Source organism: Rhineura floridana, chromosome 6 (genome assembly GCF_030035675.1).
Source record: "Rhineura floridana isolate rRhiFlo1 chromosome 6, rRhiFlo1.hap2, whole genome shotgun sequence".
NCBI classification, from domain to species: domain Eukaryota; kingdom Metazoa; phylum Chordata; class Lepidosauria; order Squamata; family Rhineuridae; genus Rhineura; species Rhineura floridana.
The window spans coordinates 154,655,268-154,683,013 of record NC_084485.1 but is presented as its reverse complement, the minus strand read 5'-3'; the positions used below and the strand labels follow the sequence as shown (position 1 = coordinate 154,683,013).

The following is a 27,746-nucleotide window of genomic DNA, read 5'->3' as shown; positions in this document are numbered from 1 at the left end:
TGTTATAATCATGCTACTCGGAGCTTCAGCATACCTTTCTTTGATATTGTGACGTACTCTCTGGAATCCTTCTGTTGAAAATGGTTCCATCGTCCCTCTAGCGGCCGAGAGGAAATAATACTAAACTACAATCTTACTCTGAGGATAGCCAATCTGGCTGCCATCCAAGGTGTGACGTCAGAGATCCGCGAATAGGATCCCCACAGTTTATTTACTTTTTAAAGGGTTAATAGGAGCTGTAGAGAAGCGGGTAGCGATTCGGGCCGACGCCATAGCTCTTGTTTGAACTTTTCCAAAAGGAAAAAAAAATCAGAAGGCTTGGGCCTCGGCACCTATATATTAAAGAATTCAAGCTTCTGCGGCATAGGTGGTCACATGTGATATGGGAGGGATTAAAAGAAGATCTCACTTGCCATTGGCCGTAAGAAGAAGTCCTCCTTCCTCCCTCGGAGAATGTACGAACAGTACGGATAGGAGGGGAGAAAGGGTCGGATCTGACTTGATTCAGGAAGAGGGGAAGGTAGCAGGCGCAGCGGCGCTGAGCCGCTTAGGCCGGCAGGGTTGCTTGGTTCGGGCAGCATGGCGAGAGCAGGCGGATCCGTGGGGCTGCGCTGGTGCTTGGGAGGCAGGAGCGTCTCCCGGCTGGAGGGCTACAGGTTGTGACCTCGGAAATCGGCCGCTTTTGCATTCCTTTACTCCCGCGATCGTGGTCCCCCTCGCTTCCTTCCTCTTTTTGCCTAATGAAAAGAGAAGTATTCTCCGGCTTGGCTGTCCCGCGTGTGGGTGGGACAGGAGGATCCTTCGTGACCTCGACATTCAAACTAGATGGACGGACCCCCTTCCCCGTCAGTTCGATAGTTTTACTGCCCAGTCCTGTGCATGTTTCTTCAGAGGCATGCGCCGCACTGAATTCAACAGGACTTCCTTCTAAGTGTAAATAGGATTCCAGCCATAGGTTGCAAACCTAGACTTACCTGGGAGTAAGCCCCATTGAACTCAACAGGAACTAGACATGTGATTTGTCTAGACATGTATAGGATTGCATAGGAAAAGTCTCCCACGTGGCAAGATCATTATTATTGCCTCATCGTGATTTAATTTCTTGGCCCCAATGTGAGTTCGGTCTCTAAATTAAGATGTTTCTCTTTCTAGCTACCTTTGCTCCACCCAGATTCTTGGTCCCCGTGTAATCATAGGTCGTCTGTCTGCCTCCTGTTTTAAAGTGAAATTGCCTTCAAGTCGACCCTATAAATATTTCATGAGGCAGTGACGGGCCCAAGGTCACCCAGTGAGCTTCATGGCTATTCGGACCCTGGTTTCCCAGGTTGTAGTCCAACACCTTAACCCACTACACCACACAGGCTCTGTCTTTTAAAGTAACTAGATGCAAAACAACAGTAGAGTTCCTTCTCCTTTAATATAGGGGTAGCCAACATGGTGCCCACCAGGTGTTTTGGACCACAGTTCCCATCATCAGCCCCAGCCAGCATGGTCAATGGTCAGGGATAATTAGAGTTGTAGTCCACAGCATCTGGAGAGCACTGCATTGGTTATCCGTGCTTTAATAGATGTAGAGAATTCCATTGGATGTCGCTGTTTCTCACCCCTGCACATGACACACTGCTGAATCCCCCCCCCCCCCGGAGTTCTAAGCAGCACAAAGAGTCTTGTCTTCCTTTGTATCTGTTGCTCACCTTTGCCCCTTCACTAGATTTGTCTTTTTCCCATCCTCGTTTCAGTTCTGTCTTTCAGTCTTGCCCTTCTCCATTCCCAGTCCATCTGTCCTAGTTATGCTTTTTCCTTATTTTCTTTTTGCTGCAACACTTCTCCACTTCCTGTAGATCTGGAAAAGACTGTAATGAGCTTTGGGATGTGGACACATCTAGGTACGTCGATTCCCAGGTTATCTCCACTGCCAGATACCCCCTTGGGCCTGGCCAGCAACTAGGTGTGAGAAAGGGATGGGGAGTTGGTGGCACTCCCTACCCCCATGCGTCTGAAGACCTGCAGCAAGTCCCATTGTTGCTGCTGCTGCTCCCTCCATTTCCCCCTCTGCCTCTAAGATGCCGGTGACACTCTTCGGTTGGCCAGTTTGGGCTCAAGGCCCCCTCTTGCTGTTCTATCCCTTAGGGCAAATTAGCCAACCATGCCTGGACTTGGACTTGTAGTTCTTGTTGTACAAGCTACCAGTCCACCTGAGGTACAAAGGGCAATGCTTGTGCATCCAAGAAGATTGCCAGATTTCAGTCCTTCGCCGTTTCTGTTACTGTGGTGTTTGTATTTGTGTTTGAAATTTCATTTCGCATCACTAATAAGGGGAGTTAAATCTGTCCTTCCTATATACCAAGGACAGCCAACATAGTGCCCTCCAGATATTGTTGGGACTATAGCTCCCATCATCCCTGACCATTAGTTATGCTATCTGTGGCTGATGGGAGTTCAAAAATCCTGGAGGGCACCAAATTAGCTAACCCTGCTATGTACTGTGTGAACAAGAGAATTCCTAATCATGCTAGTAGCAGAATATAGGAACCCCAGCTGTCCTGTGTGTTCTTAGTTGAGTTTCCTCTGCTCTGGCTTTTGTTTTGTAGCTTCAGGCTCTCTCTCTGCTGTCCAGAAACCTTGCATTTGCATGCTAAAGCTGTGTTTCTGTTATAAGCTGGTGCAGCCTTTGAAGCACAACCTGTAGATTCAGTGCACATATTAACCATGTTATCATTACAGCACAACTGTGCTAAATTATACTTGGCTAAGGAGGGGCTAATTGCCCCAAGGCTACTTTCCTTATTCCCAGAAAACACCTCCTGTTGTGACTTTTGGCATCAGGCTGTTCACATCTTGACTGTGCAAATTGGAAATAGGATTCTCCATTAGTCTTATAGGGATGGGATGGTCAACTGGTGTCTCATATGTATCAAAGCCTGGTCCTCATAGTCCTACAAGATTTTAATCAAGGTATGGTTAAAAGGTTTTGCTCCCAGTTTCCCTCGAAAAGAATGCACATGAGACTGGGGAAGGTTTCCTCTAGCTAGCAGAACCTGCCCCAGTAGAGAGGCTCAGATAGTAAGCAGCATCTCTCCCTTGTGGTGTCCCCCCCATCCAGCGGATGGTGTAATAGGAGAGGACATTTTTCCATACTGGAAGGTGTACCAGGGGAAATGGTTTCCCTGTTTCCAGTAGGGGAATGGGCCTCTCTAGCTGCATCAAGTTCTCATCTAGTGGGGCACACTGTAGGAGTAGCGCTGATGACCACAGCACTTCTCCATTGTGACATCCCCAGTTAAGCTCATGTGTGTGCCTCGCATGCGTTTCACTGTATTGTTATCTCATGCATACTCTGGAAGGGCAAAGGACCACTGCCACTTGAAGGCTTCATTCAGCAAGCACTTACGTGGTTGCCATACTTTGAGGAGGTAAACCTACCTGAAGGACTGTGACGCAGAAGAGGGCAGAGATGTGTTCTTTGCTATTCCAGAGCGTGGGAGTAGATCTAATGGCCCTAAGTTACAGGGGGATAGATTTTTGTTGGACATCAGGAGAAACTTACTAATGGTAATAGCAGCTCAACCATGGAACCAGTTATTGGGGGAGGGGCTCTCCCTTGCTGAAGGTTTTCAAGGGGAGGCTGGACATCCATCTGTTGGGGCTGCTCTAGCTCTGGGTTTCCTGTACTGAATGGGGTTGGACTAGGTGGCCTTACAAGGACCCTCTAACCTTATGAGTCTGTGTGATGACGCATCACAGTCTGCAATTCCATTCCTTCCTCCTAGTGCATCAATAGCCTCATATCAGCTGAGCATATCTGCTCCATAACAGAGATGGGCAACTTTATTATAGAACATGACCATCTAGCAGGATGGATTATCCTGGCCCCCATTATAGCAAATGAAGAATGTAGCGGTCCCAGAGAATAGGGAAGATGATAGTGATCGTCCCTTGTAGAAGGATACATTCCTGAGGAGGAAGCCATGCTAGTCTGTTGCAGCAATTCCCCAGGCAACTTGTTTAGTAGTGTGAAGAGGACAGGCTTTATGTAGTGATCAGTATTTCCTGATAACTAGAAAGGCTATATATTTATATATTTTTTTAACTGAAAGGTAAACAGGCTAATAAGGGACTAGGAATGCAATACTTGCCAGGAAGATCCAAAGGGAATATCTAGGATAATGTTTTCTCATAGATCTGTATTATGATTCTATCTAGCCATGCCTAGAGGGGGCAGAAGTTATTTAGGTAGTGTTCTAGTACTGTGTTGTTCCTAAATAATAAGGTATTTTTTCTGGAGAAAACGTTGCAAGCTTTTCTATTGCTTCTTGAACCTATGATTAAAGCCTGGTACAAATACTATACTGCCGCGCCATACTATGCAGAATACACTATATTATGCAGCCACTGAGAGCCAGTGTGATGTAGTGGTTAGAGTGCTAAACTAGGATCTGGAAGACTCAGGTTTAAATCCCCAAAGAGCTCTCTGCATGACCTTGGGCCAGTCACTGTCTCTCAGTCTAATCTACCTCACAAGGTTGTTGTGAGAGTATAATGGGGAGGAGGAGAACCATGTACGCCCACTTGCACTCCTTGGAGGAAAGATGGAATATAAATGTAGCAGTAGTAGTAAAACATCATTATCATCATCTAAATCTGGTTAGGAGATCCTGTGCCATGGATCACCTCCGTCCTTGCCGTGCTACACAGAATCTCCCTCCCTTTCCCAGATGAGCCTTAACTATGGGGCAGTACTGCACAGTGTGTACTGGTGTTAATATGGGTATCTTTTAAATTTGGGTTAGAAGCTGGTTTGCAAACCCTGGTTAAATCTAACTGTGGTTAGCACCAGTACATATGTAACACCGTACCATAGTTAATCCTAACCAGGGAAAAGAAAAGGGCAATTCCAAATGGGTGACTGGAGGGGGAAGGGACTCTCCTTGTCATAGGTAGGATATAGTTACCATTGTATCTGTGTTAGGTCACTGACTTTTGTGGAACATGGAAGAATGTACATTTTGTTCCAGCAACAGTTGGACTAATTAAATATATTTTATTTAAAAATGTGGATAGGAAAGGAGCCAGACAGCATGCAGGACGCTATGACATTGGTACCTCGTGTTATGTTGCAGGAGGAATGCTTTTGGCCAAGAACTGCTGGGTCCCGTCTCTCTGAGTAGTGCTATCCTCCTGCAGCCCCAAAGGTCCTACCGAGCAGCACTTTGCACTGAGCTGACAAAGCCATTGGTTGTTAGGGATATCCTGTCCCCTTCACTGCAACCGCATGAGGTAAAGGAGTGGCAACGCTTGAGGCATTGAAAGATGGTTCTTAAAGGTACTTCGGCATGTTCAGATTAAGAGAGTTTTGCTCTCAGGGACCTCAAAGGGTGTTCCAGAGTGTGTAGATTTAGGGTTATTGTCCTGAACCTCTGCTTACACGGTAAAGGAGTTCGTCCTTAATCTCTGTTCCAGGTCATTCCCTGCCTTTTCAGGCAACTTTGCATTCCATCCACTTCTGCTTAGTCTAGGGTTCTGTTCTGTTTCTTTGCTCCCTTCTAGCTCTCTTCAAGTGTCTTATCAGATGTTGAAACGGGGAACAGATTTGTTGTCCCACAATAACTGACTGCCTAAGCAAGCTGTCCAAGTGCAATAACATGGATGACCTGTGCATTTTTCCGGGTGGCCTCCCTAGAGTAATCAAACAACATGATAATGTATTTGTGTAATAGCAAGTGCATTTACTGCAACCTTGTAAACAGGCCAAAGAATTTACTAGCCCACACAAGCAGATTCTAGCCTACCCATAATACTTCCTCATTTGTGGTGCAGTGATAGCCTGAAAGAAGGAGCTGGATATGGAAGAGTCTGTTCTCCTTGAGTGTGCAGATTCCCTTGCCTAATTGTTTTGAGGTCATTCTTTCTCAATCCAGATGAGTAGACATTTATTGGCTTGATTAACTTTGTGGGAAAAGTAATGTGTGAATGGTTTCTGAAGGTACAAAGAGAAGACCAAAACCATTTATTTGAGATGAGTCTCTAATAAATAATATATCCTGGCCTAACCCCAGAGCCTGAATCCTGATGGAGGTTAATGTGTAGATGTATTACACGTATGGTTTGCTTTGTAGCCAGTTCACAAACTGGTGCCACTGCAGGTGCGTGGGTAAAAAGGGAAGCAAACATTGTATGCACCAGGAGTTGGCAGACTTCAGGCTTGTGAGATCTGCTTTGGTTTTTGCTAGAACCCTGAAATCTACCAAGTGGAGCCTGGTACAAAAGACAGAAAAAATGCATAGGCTCAAAAAATTTTCATTTGCTTTTTGAAATGTATTTTTGGATCAGTGTTCTAGTTTTCATTTATTGCTTTTTTTCGGTCTGATTTCAATGTCTTTGTTATTTCTATTTTTATTGTGTAAGTTGTTTTGAGACCCCTTAGTGCAAAAATGCCAAGAAATAATAATAATAATCTCTCACACGCACATGCGCACACACTCTTTCTTCATTTCAGCAGTATAATTGGCAGGGGTGTTGTTTTGTCAGTATTGTTAAACAACTGGGAATCAGAAATATTTGTCAATCTACTTCAAATCACCCAGAGATCTCCCACTAGTGCACCCACACCCTGCCGGCCTCCCACCTCCTCACCCCCACTTGTGGTAAGTCCAGTAATGCTGTTGACGGGAGGCCAAGTGCATGGCGTCACCTCTCTCCGCTAGCTGCTGCTGACCAGTAGATCTTGATCTACCTTCTGCCCACCCTTGGTATACACACATTATTTCCATGCTTGGATCTGCATGAAAGCAATTTACAAAAGTGGCCTTGCAGCTGGAAAACATGTTATGCAACTCTACAAGAAGACAGATCATCATTTTTGACAAGGAAAAACCAGCGTTGGCCTCCATGTGAGCTACAGCTATATGCCAGCCTGCATTCCACAAAGTGGAAAAGTATTTTGCAGCTGAACAAGAGCAGAGGGTGGTTTTTCTTGCAGTTTAAAATAAATAAGTGTGTATGTTTTGATTATATGTTCTAACTTTACTGTTCTTTCGACTTAGTATGGATGATGTGGTTTTAAAGATTGGACTGTGAATTGGGCTATTAATACCCAGAGTGTGTGTTTACTTCAACCATGCTATGAGATATTCTGCTACTGTTGCTTCTTTAGCATGTATAATTAAAAGGTGTTTGCTGCTGGACGTTTCAAAAGGTTTTCATGGGCAGTTTGTATCTCACAGACCTTGGGGATTTGGAGGGGGATTGACTCATGAGGGCCTGATCCATGATTGGAATCCAGTGGTCAGTATAGGCTTGGGAGACATGGGTCCAAATCTTTTTTCAGATGATGAGATCTCTGAGCAACGCGATACAAGTTTCTGTTCGTCCCTCTGTAGAATTGAACCAACTTGTGGCAAGGAGGCAATGGTGCTTTTCCAGCATAGGGTAGGCTTCTAAATCTTGTTAAGATTAATAACGTTTTATAGGAATTGCAGCAGGAGAAAGTTTGCTGTGTTTTTTCCTGCTGAGGCCTGATGCTAATATTGCCTTGACAGCATAGGAGCTGTTGTAGCAGTGTTCCATCCATTGGACTGCTCTGGGGAAATCTTGGGAGTACAGCAATAACCCATAAAAGTTTCCCAAGGTTTGGCACTGGCATGGGGAGGACCTGCAGTGTGGGCTCCAGAGCTTCTCATGTTATCCAAGGGTGAAGAAAGAGCATTGCTGCAGTGGCTACTGCAGCAGTGCAGAAGCGCGAGTACTGAACCTGAATTTCTTTTACTCTGCTGTTTCGAGTGAAACTCTCTGTGAAACTCTGATTACAGACTTTCCAAGGGACACAGTAACACATCATTATTAGGGCTCTGAACCTTGAAACAGCACTAGGGTTGCTAACTTCTGCTGTAATAGCCTTATTAAAAGATAACATTTGGCTAATGTTTGGCTAAAAGCTATATAGCGTGAGCACACCTGTGCTCAGAGATATGCACTGGCTGCCAATTTGTTACTGGGCCAAAGTCACAGTTCTGTTGTGGGTACAAAAAGTCCTTAATGGCTTGGGACCAGTTTATTTAAGGGATTATTTTACCCCATACAAACCAACCCAAGCATATAATTGTTACCTATATTTGTTTCAATAGTTTTACTTTTGTTTTTAATGATAATGTTTTTTATGTATATTTGTTTTCAATTGGTTTGTGGATTTTAGTGATATTTTTGTTGCACTGTTGTTGGAGAGCTCTGTGATCAAGTGGCTTATACATTTTCTGAGTAAATAAATGTTCCTTACTCATCACTCGTGATTAGCTAAGTAGCTGTTTTCAAAAGTGTTTTGAGCAGTGTAACTGAGCCTCACAGGAAGGCAATGGTAAACAGCCTCTGAATGCTGCTTACCATAAAAACCCTATTCATAGGGTCGCATAAGTCGGAATTGACTTGAAGGCAGTCCATTTCCATTTTCAACTATATGCAGGACTGCAGCCCATGCAGTATCCTTGTTTAAGAAAGGGGATAGGACAAAATGCAGTGTGCATTCCCTTCTAGCTCTTGGCTTCTTCCATTGCAGCAAAGGACAGTTTTGGACAAATGTCAGCATGGGGTGGGGAACTCCTCTCTTTTCCATGCTGCAGACCCAAACCAGTTTGCCCGCCCCTTACGGGGATGGGTGGGTAGGGGAATCCACAAGAGACAATGATATATTTAACATCATATACAGCTTCTGTTTCTAAAGTTGGCTTTTATGAAGAGCTGTGATTCTTCTTGCAGGTCAGAATTCGTGTACGTTACTGTGGAGTAAATTTTGCTGACATACTGGCTTGCCAGGGTCTTTACCAAAAAAAACATTCCCTTCCATTCACTCCAGGTGAGTAGGTACTTTTCAGTCTAGCGCACTTTGTTATACTGAGCGCCCCCCTCCGCAAGTGAAAATTAACAGGAAACCAAGGCTAAACTAACCAGATTGCAGCCTTCACTCTTGTATTCAAATGAAAGGCCTCACAATTTGTTGGAAAAGAGAGGGATTTGGGCCACACGTAACCCATGATGTGATAATATGGAAGAAATAAAGGGGGAATTTCCTCCTGACTTCTAAACGACATACCATTTATCTTCCAGAGAGGGGCAGCAACCGTTGTTGTTGTTGTTATTATTATTATTATTATTATTATTAGTAGTAGTAGTAGTAGTAGTATAATTAATTAATTAATTGCATTTGTATACCGCCCCATAGCTGAAGCTCTCTGGGTGCTTTACAGCAATTAAAAACATTAAAAACAAATATACAAATATACCAATTTAAAAACACATGCTAAAATGCATGGGAGAAGAGGAAAGTCTTGACCTGCCGCTGAAAAGATAAAAGCACTTATCTCAACAATGCTTGCAAAAACTCTGTGAAGGAGGCCACCGCTGTCACCCCCCTCATTGCAGACGTGGGGTAGGCTGAGTGGGATGTGTGCTGAGTTAGTGGAGGCTTGCCTGAGGCTGTCTTGCCAGGCTTATGGCTGCAGTGAGACTTGCCAGTGTTGCCAGGTACATCTTTTGTTTGCGAGGTTCAGGATGATTGCTTTTGATGGCTGGATCTTAGGGCTTCAGAAGATGACTCATCCTTCCGCCACCAATCCTCCAGCCAGTGGGAGGGGGCAAATTAGGTGGCTATGAAAGGAAGCAAAGGGGCAGACTGCAGTTTCTGAGGTAGACATGAAAGCTGAGTTTGGGGGCTTTGCAAGCTCAGTAAAAAGCCTTCTTAGAAAGCTGCCTCTCTCTGGAGATCTGATGTGAAGAGTGGATTTAACTGAGTTTTTATTTATTTATATTTATTTTTAAAACTTATATACCGCCCGACTAGCAATAGCTCTCTGGGCGGTGAACATAGATACAATAAAATACAATATAATACAAAACATCAGTCTAAAATCAAATTTCACAGTCTAAAAACAGCAAAGGCTAAAATCAAATTACAAACATTACAATCATTAACAAAAAATTAAAATGCCTCGGAGTAGAGAAAGGTTTTAACCTGGCGCCGAAAGGATGATAGTGTCGGCGCCAGGCGAACCTCCTCGGGGAGACTATTCCATAGTTCGGGGGCCACCACTGAGAAGGCCCTTGATCTTGTCACTGCCCTCCGGGCCTCCCTATGAGTCGGGACCCGGAGGAGGGCCTTCGTAGCAGACCATAGTGTACGAGCCGGTTCATAGCGGGAGAGGCGTTCCGACAGATATTGAGGTCCCGCGCCGTATAAGGCTTTATAGGTTAATACCAACACTTTGAATTTGGCCCGGAAGCGTATTGGAAGCCAGTGCAAGCGGGCCAAAACAGGTGTTATATGGTCAGACCGCTTTGTTCTTGTTAGCAGTCTGGCCGCCGCATTTTGCACCAGCTGTAGCTTCCGAACCGTCTTCAGAGGTAGCCTTACATAGAGCGCATTACAGTAATCCAAACGTGAGGTTACCAGAGCATGTACTACTGATGTAAGATCCTCCTTACTCAGGTAGGGACGTAGCTGGGCTACCAATCGAAGTTGGTAGAACGCATTCCGTGCCACAGAGGCTACATGAGCCTCAAGTGACAGGGAAGAGTCTAGAACGACTCCCAGTGCTGTGCCTCTACCTATGTCCAGCCTGTATTAGGAATGGGCAAGAATTTTGCTAAAATCAAACTGGGCGCTGGACTTCCCAATAGTGTACAAGTTCGCTATCTTTGCAGACTGATCTTGAATGCTTTGACTTTACCTGTCTTTTCCCAACACCAGATAGCTTTAAAAACAAAGGCATCAAACTTTGCTTTGCTAATGTGAAACTGACAGGCCTGCCTATTTGCTTTGCTAATTTGAAACTGATAAGCCTGAGTCTTCCTTTCTTCAGCCTGGTCTTTGCTTTGCAGAGGCTGTCCTTGCTTTGCTAAAGTGAAACTGACTAGGCCGTGTCTTTGCTTTTCATTAAAGGTATCTCTGGCATTCTCCCAGACCTGGAGGGAAGAATCCAATACCATTCAGGAGAAGGAGGAGGGTAGGTGGGTGGGCAGCCCCTTTTCGAAAGGAAAGCATTGATAACAATGTCATTATTTTTTGGGAGGGGAAAATTTGGAACCACAGGCTCAGGCTGAAAACACAATAGTAACATGCAATAACAAGGAGAGCCCAAAAGCAAAATCAAGATGAAGCTAAGGTCATTCACAAAAGAACAGTCCCAAGTCAAATATAATCCAGAGGCAGAGTTGTGAGTCAGAGGTCCATAGATGGGCAGCTCGGAAGGGTATTGAAGTATCCAGAGCGCGGTCTTGTCCTTCATTGTTGGATGAGTTTCAGTTGGTGCAGCTCGAGGAAGTGGACAAGGTGCTTGGAATGGTGCGGGCGACCACGTCTGCCCTTGATCCTTGCCCATCTTGGCTGGTGAAGGCCAGCAGGGCTGTAACCACCGGCTGGGCCAAAGAGGTGATAAACGCCTCCTTGAGAGAGGGAGTAGTCCCTGGTAGTCTCAAGGAGGCAGTAGTGAGACCTCTTCTAAAGAAACCTTCTTTGGACCCAGATATTTTGAACAACTATAGACCGGGGGCGAATGTCCCTTTTTTGGGCAAGGTCCTGGAGCGGGTGGTCGCCGGCCAGCTCCAGGCGCTCTTGGATGAAACCGATTATCTGGATCCGTTTCAATCCGGTTTTAGGCCTGGTTTTGGCACTGAAAGAGCCTTGGTCGCCCTGTATGATGACCTTTGTCGGGAGAGGGATAGGGGGAGTGTGACCCTGTTGATTCTCCTTGATCTCTCAGCGGCGTTTGATACCATCGACCATGGTATCCTTCTGGGGAGGCTCACGGAGTTGGGAGTTGGGGGCACTGCTTGGCAGTGGCTCTGCTCCTACTTAGCGGATCGTCGCCAGAAGGTAGTGCTTGGGGAACATTGCTCGATACCCTGGACTCTCCATTGTGGAGTCCCTCAGGGGTCGGTCTTGTCCCCCATGCTCTTTAACATCTACATGCAGCCTCTGGGTGCGGTCATCAGGAGTTTTGGAGTGCGTTGCCATCAGTACGCTGATGACACGCAACTCTACTTCTCCTTTTCACCTTCTTCAGGTGAGGCTGTTGATGTGCTGAACCGTTGCCTAACCGCGATAATGGACTGGATGAGAGCTAATAAACTGAAACTTAATCCAGACAAGACTGAGACACTGTTGGTGAGCTCTTTACCTGCCCAGATGGTGGATGTTCATCCTGTTCTAGATGGGGTTACACTCCCCTTGAAGGAACAGGTTCGTAGCTTGGGGGTCCTTTTTGACCCTTCCTTGTCGCTTGAGGCTCAAGTGGCTTCGGTGGCACGGAATGCGTTTTACCATCTTCGCTTAGTAGCCCAACTACGCCCCTATCTGGACAGTGACGATCTCGCCTCAGTTGTTCACGCTCTGGTAACCTCTAGACTGGACTACTGTAATGCGCTCTACGTAGGGCTGCCCTTGAAGACCGTTCGGAAACTTCAGCTAGTGCAAAATGCGGCAGCCAGGTTGTTAACGAGGACCCGCTGGTCTGCGCACATAACACCTGTCCTGGCCCGCCTGCACTGGCTGCCTATTTGTTTCCGAGCCAGATTCAAGGTGCTGGGTTTGACCTATAAAGCCTTACACGGTGTGGGACCACAATACCTTGTGGAACGCCTCTCCCGCTATGAACCTACCCGTTCACTTCGTCCAATATCCAAGGCCCTTCTCCGGGTACCAACTCATCAGGATGCCCGGAGGATTGTTATTAGATCTAGGGCCTTTTCTGTAGTGGCCCCCAAACTGTGGAACAGCCTACCTGTGGAGATATGCCTGGCGCCTTCGGTACTTTCTTTTAGGCGCCAGGTTAAGACCTGGCTATACTCCCAGGCATTTTAATGTTCAATGTGTTTCATTTAATTTTTTTTTCCGTTTAACTTGTTGCTGATTTTATTGTAATTTTATTGTAATATTGTATTTTAATCTTGTTTTGTTCACCGCCCAGAGAGCTATTCGCTATGGGCGGTTTAAAAATGAAATAAATAAATAAAATAAATAAAAAAATTGGAGTAACAACTGAAAGGTACATATTACTCCAATCACTAGCAGACCTTGACTGAAGGTTTATCTAGCCTGGCCTCTAGCTACAAGTGGTTAAGCCTGCTCCCCAGGAATCTTTTACTGCTGAGGAGACCAGTTACTCTCAAGGAGCCCTTTTTCTCTTGAGTTGTTCGGTGACATTGGGCTCTCAGGTGTGCAGTGTTTTGTTACCTAGCTGCCTGACTGTGGGCTTTCTGGTGCTGATGCTCTCAAGTGCTGGGTGGTGGTTCAGCCTCCCCTCCAATTCAGACATGGGCTCCACTGCCGTACATGAGTCAGGGGCTTGTCCTAACAGTCATTCTAGGGCATTCTCTGGAGACAGGCCTGTTGAGATCTCTCCCCCTGGAGACCAGTGTTGTCCACATCCATGCTGTGGTTGTAGAGGGTGGTTTTTTGTCTGCATCCTGGGTCTCCTGGCTCCAGAAGGTCTTGAGTCCTCGTCAGAGGATGAATCCGGTCAGGGCTCAGTATGACAGTTGTGACGGTATGTTTACTGGGCTGAATACCATTTTAATGTTCTTGCCAGCTATTACTATTATTTTTGTTGTTAGTAGCCTTGTGTGCATGTCACATTAAACCATCATTTAAAACAAACTATGGTTTAATGTGAAAGAGTTCCTATGGCGCTGTTCCCCACTCCTCTTGTTGCTGCACCCCAAACAACACAAGTCAAAGTCTGGCTCGTTGTATCTTCCAAACTTCGACACATCACTCCCTTCTCTCTAAACCATGAATGGTACTGAGGTTTGTTGGGAGTGGGATGGGGGATGAAACAGTTCTTATCTTTCCTTCTATCCTTTTTACTTGTTTTAACATTCTCTTTGTTGTGCTCAGAGTGACACCTTCTGGCTATTTCTCAGCACTGATTTCTATTACAGTTAAGTATGGTATGAGTATTCCCAAGTAACTTTTACTGTTAGCTACTGTTACTGTGAGCAATATTCTGTTGGAAAGATGTGATATGATGATGTATGCATGTATATGATCATATTGATAGCTAGGAAAATACAGTAGGAAAGAGATTTTTATTTGCTTTGGTTATTAGCATCTGTATTCTATATGTTCAGTCCACTGAATAATGATCACGATAAGTACAGAAGCATCTGGCAATGTCTGCAGCAAACACTATACCTGATGTTCTGTTTTAGGAATGGAATTTTCAGGGGATGTAATGGAGACTGGTGAGTCCGTCAACAGTGTGAAAGAGGTAAGAGGAATGCATTTAGACTGAGATTTAAAAGTTAATTAGTTGTGCCTGCTAAATTACTGGGTTAGGGCGAGAGGGAGAATTTATTTTCTAAAAAGTTGCTCATTGGGTCTGCTAGAAGTTTAAATTGGTGAATTGGGATGGGAGGAGGAAAATAAACTAGTTAGACTGCATCTTCTTTATCTTTTAGGAAATTTTATTGAATGCTTTTATATTTTTTATTTTTAAGTAAACGATTTAGACTTATTATTAGTTTCATTTATGAATTGCTTGAGGCATCCCAAAGCAATTTACAATATAATAAATATATATATAAGACAGCAATTTTGACAAAAAAAGTGGAGCAACCAGTTGCGAAGCATTTTAATATTGAGGGTCACAGCCTGTTGGACTTTTCCATTACAGCGATAGAGATGCCAGCAGATCCAGCAGCATTGACCAAAAGGGAGAACTTTTGGATTTACTCTCTGGACACATTGGCACCACATGGCCTGAACCTGGAGGACAGTACCACCACCACTTAGCTTCTGCAAATGAAGCCCCTCTGAGCATTCCAACCTCAAAGCTCTATAACTGCCACCTTGGTAACAGCATTTGTATGTTGGCAGCTGATGAAGGCGGAAGCTGAAACGTTTTGTTAATATAATAAAAACCTCTGTTTGGTTAATTGCAATTACGTTCATATATATATCTATATATCTATATATATAAACAGTTAAAACAGTTGCATAAATAAAACATTAGTTTTACACATACATAAAATCAATTCAAACCCAATATATTATATATAATATATATTATATTAAGAAATATTAGCATTTCATATAATAAATAAATATGTAAAATCTGCACATTAACTTCACTTGTGACAGATTTAACACTGTAGGCCAGAAGCAGAGGCCAGAAGTCCTGCAAGGAAGAGGAATCAACTAATGCAGCGGCCTTGTTGATGTCCTAGACCAGCCTTTCCCAACTAGTGGGCCACCAGATGTTGTTGGACCACAACTCCCATCAGCCTCAGCCAGCATTGCCAATGGTCAGGAAAGATGAGAATTGTGGTCCAAGAGCAGCTGGTGGCCCACTAGTTGGGAAAGGTTGTCCTAGACAGTGCCACTTGCTCTGATCCTGTTAGCTCCTGTACCCTGGTTGGATTAGGGTTGCTGAATATGGGGACTGGCACAATGCCTGCAAAGCTACCGCTGTCAGGTGTGCTGATTTTAACATGTCTGATACTTGAAAGACCTTCTATCTGGATGCATTCATATTTCATGGGAGGAGTGGTGGCCATCTGTTTGTGTCATATGTTGACAGCTTTTCATTGATGGCTTTTTGACTAGGGGGATCGTGTAATTGGTGTGGCCAATACCAAAGCTCTGGCTGAGGAATACATTGCAGATCAAAAGGTAAGTGAAAACAACCCCAGCACGTAGCCGTCTAATTACCTGAAACATTTTTAATAGATCGAAAAGGTGCCTCTGATTGATTTAGCTTCAGGTTAAACAAATGTTTATAATACATGTACATACAAAAATTACTGGGTGCAGGTACCATCTTAGAAAAGGCATTCACACTTTTCTCTTGGGCCAGGGGGAAGCTCCTCTTTCACTGTGATTAATGATGTGACATTTATTTATTTATTTATTTAATTTAATTTAATTTATATACCGCCCTAAGCCAAAAAGGCTTACATCAGCTAAAAACAAAGTATGTTTCTTTCTTCAGAGCAATTGTTTATCTGCAGATTAATGCAGATTAAAGTAACTGATTAATCATCAATCAAACCCCATGTAATTAATTGACTAATAGAAAATTGTGTATGTTTACTGTCACTTTGTTCAGAGGCATTTACTCCCATATAAATGTGCAAAGGACTGCACAGTGAGGTTTGTTGCTCTTTTTTATTGGATAACACCCCTTTTGTTTGCAAAAACCTTAATTATGCCAGCCATAATAAACTTCTCAGGTCAAAGTGAACCATATAAACATTATATGTTTGCAGAGGGTGTCTTAAACAAAGACACTCCACTGAAATGGTTGACATCAGATACAGTTTTGCTAGACCTCCAGATTTGGTGAGCCCATTATGCCCCTTCGGATTGGCACTTCTGGGAAACCTCATCACATCATTTTGGATGCCATTGAGTTATATCGTCCCAAATCCAGCAGGAGATTGGTTACTCTACTGGAAAAAGTGTCAGCATCTTTATGTGTCCAGCCATATCTGTTATCACTTGGCTTGCTTGTTATGCATGTCCCCATTGGTATGTATTTGAAGACAGACAGGACTGCTTCATCTACAGGAAAATTATTTTGTGAATTCTGCTGCAGTGGATTATGACAAGTCCACAAGGGTGTTTCTGTCTGTAACACCGTGGACTTCGTTGTTGCTGAAGACAGGGTAATCTCCAATAGATAACATCTGAATTATGATTGTATACAAAAATGTCCTTCCTCAGCGTAAAATACATTCTTAAGCAGAGGGATAGAGAAATTATCTTTCTTTGAAGTTCATTTATCTCTTTTGTGAAGCTTCTCTGGATGATCCCACCTGGAGTTTCTTATGAAGATGCTGCAGCATTGCCTGTCTCCTATGGAACAGCCATCTTGGCTCTTGAACGAAGAGCACAGACACAGACAGGGTGAGTAGTGTGATTAAACCTTATTATGTTTGGCTAACAAAATTCTGCTTCTTGTGGCAATCGGCTGCCTTGAGACATTCCCTGGTGGGAAAAATTATCCAGATCAGGGCAGCCTTTTCAGTAAAATGCAGGGTTGTTGCTTTATATGGCAAGTCTTGAGCTGAGATAGATCTTACATCAAACTATGCAAATGCTTTTAATTTGTGTGAAGAATGTTTTGTGTTTGGTGGCATTTATAAAATGGTTTTTTTTTCTTTAGAGGCTGTTCTTGCCAGAGAGTTCAAAAGATCAGCCCTGGAAACTGAAAACTGAGAGAAGAAAAACACTTAATTACTGTGTGGATCAGAAAGTTAGCCAATTGGAAGGACAGTATAGTTTTGCTAAGTAAGAGGTCAGTCAGGGAGTTAGAATATTGTATATAAGTGGGGCTGGCAAGCTGGACAAAGAGACAGTAAAAAATCAGAAGAAAGACACCACAATGGGGAGTGCTGCAGAGGACCCAGACTCCAGGGACAAAAAGAAGTTGGTCTGAGAGCAAGAAGAGTGAATGAACTAGTATGAGCTGAAAGATAGTGCTTTATTCCTAGTACTTGGCAAAAGTAGGAAAATAGTCCATACAAGAATTAGATGGATATATATGTCTTTGTATTATTTTCATAATTCCTGTTTTGGCTAAACTGTTTTAAAATCTGTTTGGTTTTCTTAGAAATATCATTGCAATAACTTGTGTTTTTCAAATGTTTAGAAAAAATGAACTTTGTAGTTGGTATGATGCCTTGATCTTCACTCCATACCTGATTGTCTTACTATCATACAGTAGTGAAGGGACCAAGCAATGAGGTCCATAAAACAGTTAATTAGCTGGTTTGTTCTCCTGACCTCCCTCTCACAGTGCAGGCTATGGCTCATGCAGTCATAATCTCTTGTGGGTTTTTTTAACGGAGAAATGGCACGGTTTTGATGTGGATTTGGGGGATATAGCAGTTCTCTCCAGGGGGAAAAATGTATTATGAAGTATGAATCTCATGCTTTCAAGAAGCTGAGTACAAACATTTTAAATTCAGGTTTTTGTGAAAAATGTGTTAGTTCCTACCTGTGTCAGCATGCACATTGTGTGTGGTTCCAGCTGTTTTGGTCAATATTTCAACAATTTCCGTCCAGCTTAATTACTGTCATTGTATGCTACTTAGAAGACTATAGGACACACATTGGAGCTTTTTACTTGTTAATACCTACAGGAGTGGGGAACCTCAGGCCCAGGGACAGAACGTGCCCCTCTAAGCTTCTTTACTTGTCCCTTTGGCCTGTCTTCAAGCCACATCCCTTCCCTAGCCACACCCAATTGGGAGAGATGTTAAGAAATTGTGTGAGTGGGTGGTGGTGGTGGTCATAGTAGAGGAACAGTTAGAGTCAAACTAGATATTACCTAAACATGTGGCTGCTGCCAGAAAACAGCAGCTGCTTATCTAGTTACCTCATCCCTCCCTGTTACATCTACCAGTATTTACATCATGTTATGATTTCAATACATTTTGCATCCCACACCCCATCACTGACAGTCAGTGATGTGGCACAAGGGCAAGAAATTCAGAACAGAGAGTAAGTACTGCTAGATGTTACAGAAAAGGGGAACTAAATATATGACTGCTGTTTTTGAAAGCTACAGCATAAATTCAAAACGCCTGGTTTGTTCCTCAGTAACTGACTTAGGTGGAAGTAAGCTCCACTAAAACAATAAGGCTTACAGATGAAGGGATCTAGGTTTTCACAGCACTTTGGGGGCACTTCATACACAAGTATGAGGTGGTATTCAGTGCGATTCCTACTCAGAGTAGCCCCATTTAAATTAATTAACATTACTAACTTGGCTGTCGAGTTGTTCTTTAAACTTTTTTCTATGTTGTCAGAAAATCAGATGTCTGGATAAATGGGAATGTTATTTTGAGCCTGGTTATATATTCCTGACAATACATGACAAGTAACCATGTTCAATCTGGATGCTGACTGCCGAAAACTTTGAAGTCTCCCCAGGAATGGACAGAGGGCTGGCTGCCTTTCTCCATTTATTGTTTATTTCTGCATAGCTTACCTCCCCCTAGAAGCTACTTGTTCCTGTGGGGTGTAGGGGACACGGGGAGAGAAAACAGCTAAGAAGAGAGAAGATCAGCACAGATAAAACAATTGGTGGAGAAATGCAGCTAGACAGTACTTCCACCATTCCCTCGAGCTTTCTCTGCCTGTCTCTAGAGTAGTCTTCAGAATTCTCAACTATCTCCATATTTATACATGACTACTTTTCACTTAATGAGCATAATGTGTAGCTGGAGGACTCTTTAAGCTACGGATGATACATGCCAGATACACTCCTTTTTTTTATGCCACTTAATTTTGGATAGGGAAGGTCTGTGTAGCTCTCTCCATTCCTGTGCTTCATTGTGGTGGTTTTGTCTGTTTCAGGGAGACTGTTTTGGTTACAGCTGCAGCTGGTGCTACTGGACTTGCAGTTGTGGAAGTTGCAACTAAAGTTCTCAAGGCAAAGGTATGCCCCATTCCATATCCATCGGGAAGGGGTCAACTACAGGTGGTCTTCAGAATCAGACAGAATTCCTAAAGATCTCATATTAATTCTTTTTTTAGCTCTTCTGGTTGGGGGAAATGACCTTGATAGCAATATAAGCTAAATCAGAGATAAGGAACCTATGGCCTTCCACAGGACTCCCATCAACCCCAGCTAGCATGGCCAACAGTCAGGAATAATGGAAGTTGTAGTCCAGCAACATCTGGAGGGCCACAGGAGTCCCAGTCGCTGTCCTAAAGACTGAGAAGGCTTGCAAGAACCAACCACCATAACTTTAGCTTTTCATATTTCATTGGGATGGATGCAGAACTGCCCTTCCAGGACTCTTTCTGTTTGTAGACAGGACTGCAGTCCAGCAGATACTCCTACTTGGAGGAAGTGGAGAAGGTTATTTTTTCCCCACTCCTAACCCCCCCCCATCACTTCTAATAGTGTTCTGGAGGGTCCCACAACCCTTTTGAGCAGATTTCCAGGGGGCTGCAGAGAAAAGGGTGCATCATTGCAGAGCATCTTTTCCTCCCCTTTTCTCCATTGGGAACTCTGGATTCAAGCCGCTTTATGTAGTTTTATTTTATTTTCCTTCTGAGCAGCTGCTTTCTTGTTCTTTACATTAAAAATTCCAGAGTAGTTCAGCATTGGCTATATAAGTCAGAAGATGGTACAGTCTTGAGTCTGTTTGGTGGGTGAACTTCTGTGATTGCAGGTGATAGCAGCAGCAGGAAGTGACAAGAAATGCAACCTGGCTCTCCAGAAGGGGGCTTTCCAGAGTGTGAATTACGACAGGGCCAGCCTGAGAGAAGAAGTGAAGAAGCTGACGGCTAGCAAAGGAGTTGACGTGGTCATCGACACTGTTGGTGGGGACATCTTCAAGGAGGCGCTGCACAGGTGGGCTAGAGCCTGGATCCAGTTTACCTGAAAGGTTTTTCCTTGTGGTATTTGCTGACCCTACAGTACCACAGGGCTCCTTCTTCTTGGAGGGTTTAGCTAGATGTGAACTCTAAATAAGCTCTAAAGATCTTCCCAGATTGGCCAGTTGTACTTTGAGGCATACTCAGATGGTCACCTCAAGCTTAAGAGAAGGTACCTGTGTGGGAACTACCTTTAGTGTCAAAGAAGCTCCAGTGAGACGCTTCAAATGCACAGATGATAACTGCTATAAAAATATTTTAAAGTAAGTATCCTGATAAAGGCCCAGCTTGCACATAAAGCTAAGTCAAACTATGGCTTACTGTGAACAAGTAAGTGTACTAATGCACAGAATGAAGATTGTGGCCACTTGACTCCTCCTCCAGTCCTGTTGCTGCTGTGGTACTGGAAGCTAAGCCATAGTTTGACTTAGCATCACGTCTGAACCCAGGCTCATGGCTTGTCTTCCCCCAGACAAATCATGAGCAGTAAGCCAAGAACAAACCTTGGCTACCGCTTGTGGTTTGTCTGGAGCTAAACAAATCATGGACTCGGGGTTGGACATAATGCTAAGCCAAACCATGGGTTAGCTCCTGGTAGTGCAGCAGCAAGAGGACTGGGAGAGGAGCAAAGCAGCTGTGGTATTTACTCCAGGCATGCTTGTTTGCTTGCTTACATTAAGCCATAGTTTGGCTTAGTGTTACAAGTGAATCAGGCCAGATACAAGGAGGAAAATCCTGTGCACCAGGCTCAGCAACATAACACACCTATGGTACTATGGCCAGTCACTCTGCCTCTAATTATTGCGGTGTATAACAGTTCTGTGTCCCTTCATTTGCAAATTTGTGATATAAGGCCTTCAGCATTCCTGTTTTACAAATAACTACTTCTGCAATGCAATTGAAAACAGGTAGCTATGTTGTCTATCAGAACAGAATTCATTAGGTCCAAGCAGTGTATCCAAAGCAATGAATGGGAGCTTTGGGGTTTCATAAAACACTTTTTTTTAAACTGGATGTTTAAAAACAACAATAATGAGGGTGAAGATATGGTCTTAAGTCCTGACTGCAGTTTATTTCAGCTTCTGATGGCAATGGAGGAAATTTCTTCAGATTTGGTTGAACCATCACTGTGCCTTGTGCAAAGATACCATATTTCACAGAGACCTGTAGTATTCTTTAAAACACATATTTATTGGGGCATTAAGTTTTTATGGGTTTTTCATTTGCATGATCTCAAAAATTGATAGCCATATGAGTACAGATAGAGAGTGGGGAAGGGGCTTTTTTGCATAAATGACTATTGACACAAAGAAGTAGTGAATAACCCTCTTCTGAAAATAGACTGTAGAGAGACTCGAATCCAAAAAGTCCAATACCTGCAGCCCTTAAGGCAGGTGTGGGAACCTGTGGCCCTCCAGGTGTTGTTGGGCTCAAACTCCCATCAGCCAGCATGGTCATTTGGCAAGGATGATGGGAGTTGTACTCGAGCAACGTCTGGAAGTCTACAGGTTCCCCATCCATGACCTGAGAGAAATGTTCAGCACTTTAAATTTTCTGTGTTCCTTCACCTTTTTTTAAACTCTTACTTGCTGCATCTAACATGACGACAACCCTTGACCAGTAAACCCCCAGGTTCAGAAACATCTGGCCCAGACCTCCCCCCTTACCCCTGCAGTCTCCTCAGAGGCCCACATTTGCCCCTTTCCATTTGGCAAGAGACGATTGTTTTCGCTTGGTGGCCTATTTCCATTCAGGACGATGCTGCATATGCTCAAAGTGTTGTCAAACTTCTAGGCTTCTTGGTGCATCATTTTGCTCCTGCTGATTTCTCTTGTTGTCTTCCTCCACATTTTAGCTTGGCTTGGGAAGGCAGGATTGTGGTGGTTGGTTTTGCTGGAGGAACTATCCCTTCCATCCCAGCCAATCTGCTGCTTCTGAAAAACATCTCTGCCCTAGGACTATACTGGGGCCGGTACCAGTACCAGGATTTCCCAGTCTTTTCCTCTGCACTCTCTTCTGCTCTTTTGTACTGCCACAAGGGACAAATCCAACCTCACGTAGGAGCCGTCTTCACACTAGAGGAGGTAAGGAGAACAAGGCATGGGTCCTGTCTGGTGGTTTAATAAAAGCTCTTGTATCTTCCAGTGGAAGAATCTGCTTCACTGGAGAGGCCCCCAAGCCAATTCACATTCAGAAAGGACATGTGGTACAGACATCCGTGGAACTGTACCGTTATGGATTGCAGGAGTTGCTTGGTCTCTCCTGTTCACATCATCCTGTACATGGAGAGCTAGCATATAAAGGTTCAAGCCTAGCTTCCTTCTTAATGTGTTTGACATCTATATGCAGGAATCTGACAGGGGAGTAGTAACATCCCATTACCCCTGGCATAATTACTGGTGGTCTATACTATATGCTTTTGCTGAACATTTTGAATTAGTTTGAGTAGAAGCAAGTTATGTTTAGCACAGGGAATGCTAGCCTGTGGCCCTCCAGATGCTGTTGAACTTGAGCTACAATTCCCATCATTCTTGACCATTGGTAGTGCTGGCTGGGTCTCATGAGCTTTGGGAATCCAGCATCATCTGGACATCTGCAAGTTAGCCACCCCGGTCTAGACGATTAATTGATTCCCTTCCTTTCAGGGTTTCTCAGCAAAATTGCTGACCGATTGTCCCAGTGAATTCTTCCAGTATCCTTTACCATTAGATGACTGGGCCATTTTAAAGGTCATTCCCTTCTCAATGGAAAAGGTGTATGTGACCATTCACAGTATGAGGAAATCCAGAAAAATAGTAAGAAACAGCATGGGATTTAGAATATCCTTCTTACTGTATAGAAGCCTTCAGATACTGGAATATTCTGAGGGATGGATGATGTACATATGACATTTGACTTCTGCTATTCCTTCTCTGGGACAGCTGGGGAAATTGTGACATAGTTAGTTCCAAGAATCCTTATTTAATCCAGTCCTGTTTCTCTAGAGAAGCTGGCTGAATCTTTAAATTTGTCACCTTATAAGGGAATTCTGATGTTTTTGTCTGACAATGGACAGCATCAGGTACTAAAAAGGAAACTGTGAGGGTACTTCTGGAATGATCAACACCCTGTGGTACTGTGACTGTATTGCTTAGCTAAAAGGATCTGCTATATTCACTAATAGGCAAAAAACCTTGCAGTTTAAGAACGTACCTATAGCCCACAGATATTTCTATCAAACTTTTAAAAGCAGGGAAATTGGGCAGCTATAGTGAATGCACCAGGGGAGCAGGAGACCTGAACTCCTCTCTAAGATATTGTACTGCCCTACAAATTTGTCAAAATGCAAATACAATTTGGGTTGGTCTTTCACAGTCCAATCCACTTCCTGTGTAGCTTGGAAGAATTTGGTAACATGTGCCTCTGAGCATATGGTGAGTGGTGGCAACACCTGCAATCAGCCCAAAGAACAGAAACAAGACATGTGCTGTGCTGATCTTGTTTTAGCAGGAAAGAAGCAGCAATATTAAGATACAGTTGATATAGTTCAGATAGTCACTTTAAATATGTTTGATTCACTTCGCAATTTTAGGGAAGTTTCCTATAGTAAATTATTTTCTTTTGCTTCTGTTTCTGTGAATATGTGAAGCACAGCAACACTTTGCAAAATATACACTAAAAAACTCCAGAAACAATTGTGGAATAATAGCACTGACTATTCCGCAGAATAGTCTCCATTGGACATCCAGAGTGTCTCAGTTTGCACAAGATAAAACAGTGGGAGGTACAATATATTCTAGCAAATTTGTAGGTGTGCTCTATGTTTTTAATTGACCATGCCCACCTTTCCTTACATGAAGTGGTTTAAGCATAGAAGGCTGAACACATGCATCTTGGGTAGGCCAAGTTTGTCTTTTCCAACAGCTAGTGTCATTGCTTAAGTAGCAACGTATTGTAATCAGTCTGATTTTACATCACACTGCAATTTCAGATTCAACTGTTAATGCACCCAAAATAGAAATAGAACATAACCTCCAATTTGAAACACAAAAGGCTGTCTTCACCATCATGTGACATTGACCAATAAAAAGGCTTTGAAATTAATAAAAATAAATTTGACATAGTTTGCTAGGATGAATAATGAGGGGAATAAAATTTTCTAGATTAGATTTTCTGTAGAAACAATAGTAACACCGGAAAGAAACAAAGTAAGAAGTTCACCAACAAACATACAAAAATGTAATTCTCCACCTTTGGAGATGGCAACTGTTGCCACCACTCACCATATGCTCAGAGGCACATGTTACCAAATTCTTCCTTGCTACACAGAAAGTGGATTGGGCTGTGAAAGACTAACCTACATTGTGTTTGCATTTTGACAAATTTGTAGGACAGTACAATATCTCAGAGAGTAGTTCAGGTCTCCTGCTCCCCTGGTGCATTCACTATAGCTGCCCAATCTCCCTGCTTTTTAAAGTTTGATAGAATTATCTGTGGGCTATGGGTACATTCTTAAACCACAAGGTTTTTGCCTATTAGTGAATTTCTCTGCTTTTTAATCCAGGAGGTAAGAAATGGGATCCTGTGCAAGTTTGCTGACAATGGAGTGATCATTTGCATTCTTATTGAATTCAGTGGGATTTACTCCCCTGCAATCATGCTTAGGATAGGTGAAACTGGCCATAGGGGATGGGGAGGGGGGAGGAGGAGAGGGGGGAGGAAAGGAGCAGGCAGGAGGGGGAGGAGAAGAAGGGCAGGTTTGATTATTTGCATGTTTATTGAGTTCAGTGGGATTTACTCCCATTCGGTCGTGGTTAGGATATGTAAAACTGATCATGGGGGAGGGAAAGGGGGAGGGGAGAGGGAAGGAGGAAGGGAGGGGAGGGGAAGGGGGAAGGAGGGGATTGGAAGGGAAGGGGGAGGGAAGGGGCAAAATGGAGTTGATGGGAAGGAGGAGGGGAGGGCAGGTTTGATCATTTGCATGCTTATTGAGTTCAGTGGGATTTACTCCCATGCAGTCATGCTGAAGATAGGTAAAACTGACCATGGGGAGGGGGAGGGAAGGGGCAAGACGGAGGGGATAGGAGGGAGGAGAAAGGAGGGTGGGTTTCATCATTTGCATATTTTTTGAGTTAAATTGGATAGTTAAATTGGATAGGTGAAACTGACCTGGGGGAGGGGAAGGTAGGGGAGGAGGAGGAGATTGGGTGGGTGGGCACTGGGCAGAGGGGAAGCCCCTCTTCTTTCCTAAAGGAAACCATTGTGAACAGTATAATTGCTTTTCAGGGTTTCCCCCAGTTTTTATTCTACAGCAGGCACATGTAGCCTCACATCCAAATTTAAACCAAAGCTGTCCCTGGCCACATCCACACCAGGCTTTTATTTCCCTTTAGATAGTCATGGCTTCTTCCACAGAATCTTGGAAAGTGTAGTTAGTGAAGGGTGCTGATAGTTGCTAGAAGATGCCCTGTTCCCCTCACAGGCCTTCAATCAGAGTGACTGACTGTTAAACCACTCCGGCCACTGGAGCTCTGTCAGGGGAACAGGAGTCTCCTCTCAGCACCCTTCACAAACTACGCTTCCCAGGATTCTTTGGGGGAAGCCATGACTGTCTCAAGTGAAATAAAGTTCTGGCGTGGGTGTGGCCCCTGATTAGCCAAGCCAAGCAGCTGTGAGTCTGGCTTTTAGAACGCTGACGGTTCTTACTGAGCATGCTCGACTTTATCACTGAATTCAATGTAAAATTTCTTAAATTAATTAAAAACCAGCCAGGCATTTTTTTTAACTTTTAAACTGCAGAAGATGAAGGTTGGAGTACAGGGCAAGGTCAGTAATAGGATTACAGGTACTCTGTGAATACGGCTGATTTTTAATTAATTTCAACAAATTATGAGAACTCTGACAGAAAAAAGTCCAAAAGGGATCTGTTTTTTCTCTCTCTCTTTTTACACTTTCAGCTCTCGATTCTCTCTGAATGTTTTGTGTATCGCCCTGAAAATTTAGAGGATTGTTAAGCAAGCACTTCTGAGTTCAGGACTATAAGTTTTGTAAGGTTTTGTTTTGAAATGAGGTTATGGAAAGCATCAGAATGGGCATGGGGGGTATTTTCCATTTAACATTGTGGAATGTGAAAAATCCATGCTGGCTACAGTATACAGCCACTCTCATGGCTGTATAATACTCATCTCTAACTAATTATTACAAAATTAGAAGGAGCTCTAAACATAATCCCTCTCTCCTTTACCCTCAGAGCAAAAGTATTTCCTTGCGCATTTAATATTGACCCGAATTTACAGATTTTTCACTGGGAGCTTTTTTAATGGGTTGCTTTCTGAAGTAAAATGGGTTTTGCAGTCTCTGCCATTCCTCTCCAGGTGATGTGGCCAGTACAATACTGGGTGCACAGGATCAATACTTACTCTCACTTTTATTTTTAATTTTATCCCAGGTCAAAGTTCAGCGTTCTGTCCATTGGCTTTCAGAGGGAATGTGGACAGCCATACCAGACTGGACTCAGCCAGGGGAGATGTTCAAATTCTTGCAGTCACTGTAGATGAGCCTTCTCCAACCTGGTGCCCTCCAGATGTTTCAGAGTTGGTAGTCCCAAACATCTGGAGGACACCAGATTGGGGAAAGCTGTTTTACACCCTCTTTGAGGGGGTGTTATTTCTGACCTTGCACAACCTAGCTTCTTCATGATACCATATCTGAAGAAGTCCCAAGTCCTATGCCATCTGGTTGGCATATATTTTGTTTATTTATTAAATTCATTTATGTACCACTCCTAATTTAAAAAATCCAAGAGTTTACAAATCACATAGTCAAATGTATGACAGAACAAAATAAAACTGTAAAAGCCATCTTCAGTCTTAAAAAACAGCAGACAAGCCCATTTCCATGCTCAGGAACAATGTGGTAGCCTTTGGCTTCCCCAGCCTAGTTAGTCAAGTGGCATGGTCTGCCCTAAGAGTCCTAAAAATGGCTGCCCTAAAAGCCGCTTAGCAGCCACACTGCTGACAATGGGCCTGAAGAATTAATCACAGTGCATTTTTGGAAAATGTGATCTGTTTATGCATTTGTTGCACAATCAGTGTTTAGATATTGCTGCGGAAATATATGTACACTTTGCAAAACTTCTAGTGCCTCTGTGTTTGAATTGCTTTGCAGGTAAACGAAGCCTTTGCATATGTGATGCAGCGTAAATCTACAGGAAAGGTTGTCATCTCAGTTAGTTAAGCCGGCTTTTCTTGGAGGAAATAATCCTTGACTGCTTGCTGCTGTTATGTCCTGCTGAAGAGAAAGGAGACCATCACTATGAAACCCAAATGATTCACCAAGTGATCCATTCAGTTTTGGATTATGGGAGTGGAGACTACGCAGGGCCGTT

General features: G+C 43.6%; 1 protein-coding gene and 1 long non-coding RNA gene across 6 annotated transcripts in view; one reads left to right on the top strand and one right to left on the bottom strand.

Annotated features, from left to right (window-relative positions):
• The first annotated feature begins 400 nt into the window (after positions 1–400).
• Positions 401–27,615, top strand: LOC133388062 (quinone oxidoreductase-like protein 2). Of its 4 annotated transcripts, none has more exons than XM_061634201.1 (10): positions 401–455; positions 5,121–5,277; positions 8,749–8,845; positions 14,197–14,255; positions 15,593–15,658; positions 16,785–16,894; positions 19,352–19,433; positions 20,176–20,357; positions 22,236–22,464; positions 27,527–27,615. In XM_061634201.1, coding segments are annotated over exons 1-10 (1,053 nt in total). In that variant the 5' UTR covers positions 401–453; the 3' UTR covers positions 27,596–27,615. The 4 variants fall into 4 exon arrangements, with proteins under 4 accessions (XP_061490185.1, XP_061490184.1, XP_061490186.1 ...); XM_061634200.1 differs by lacking the exon at positions 401–455 and adding an exon at positions 464–656; XM_061634202.1 differs by lacking the exon at positions 401–455 and adding an exon at positions 7,328–7,428 and having other exon boundaries at positions 5,185–5,323.
• LOC133388063 (uncharacterized) overlaps positions 25,782–27,746 on the bottom strand; it is a 27,114-nt gene continuing 25,149 nt past the window's right edge. Inside the window, exon 4 of one of the 2 annotated variants that reach the window (XR_009763652.1) lies at positions 25,782–27,649. This is a non-coding gene — a long non-coding RNA (uncharacterized LOC133388063). The remainder of the gene's footprint in view (positions 27,650–27,746) is intronic. The other variant, XR_009763653.1, reaches the window with a different exon arrangement.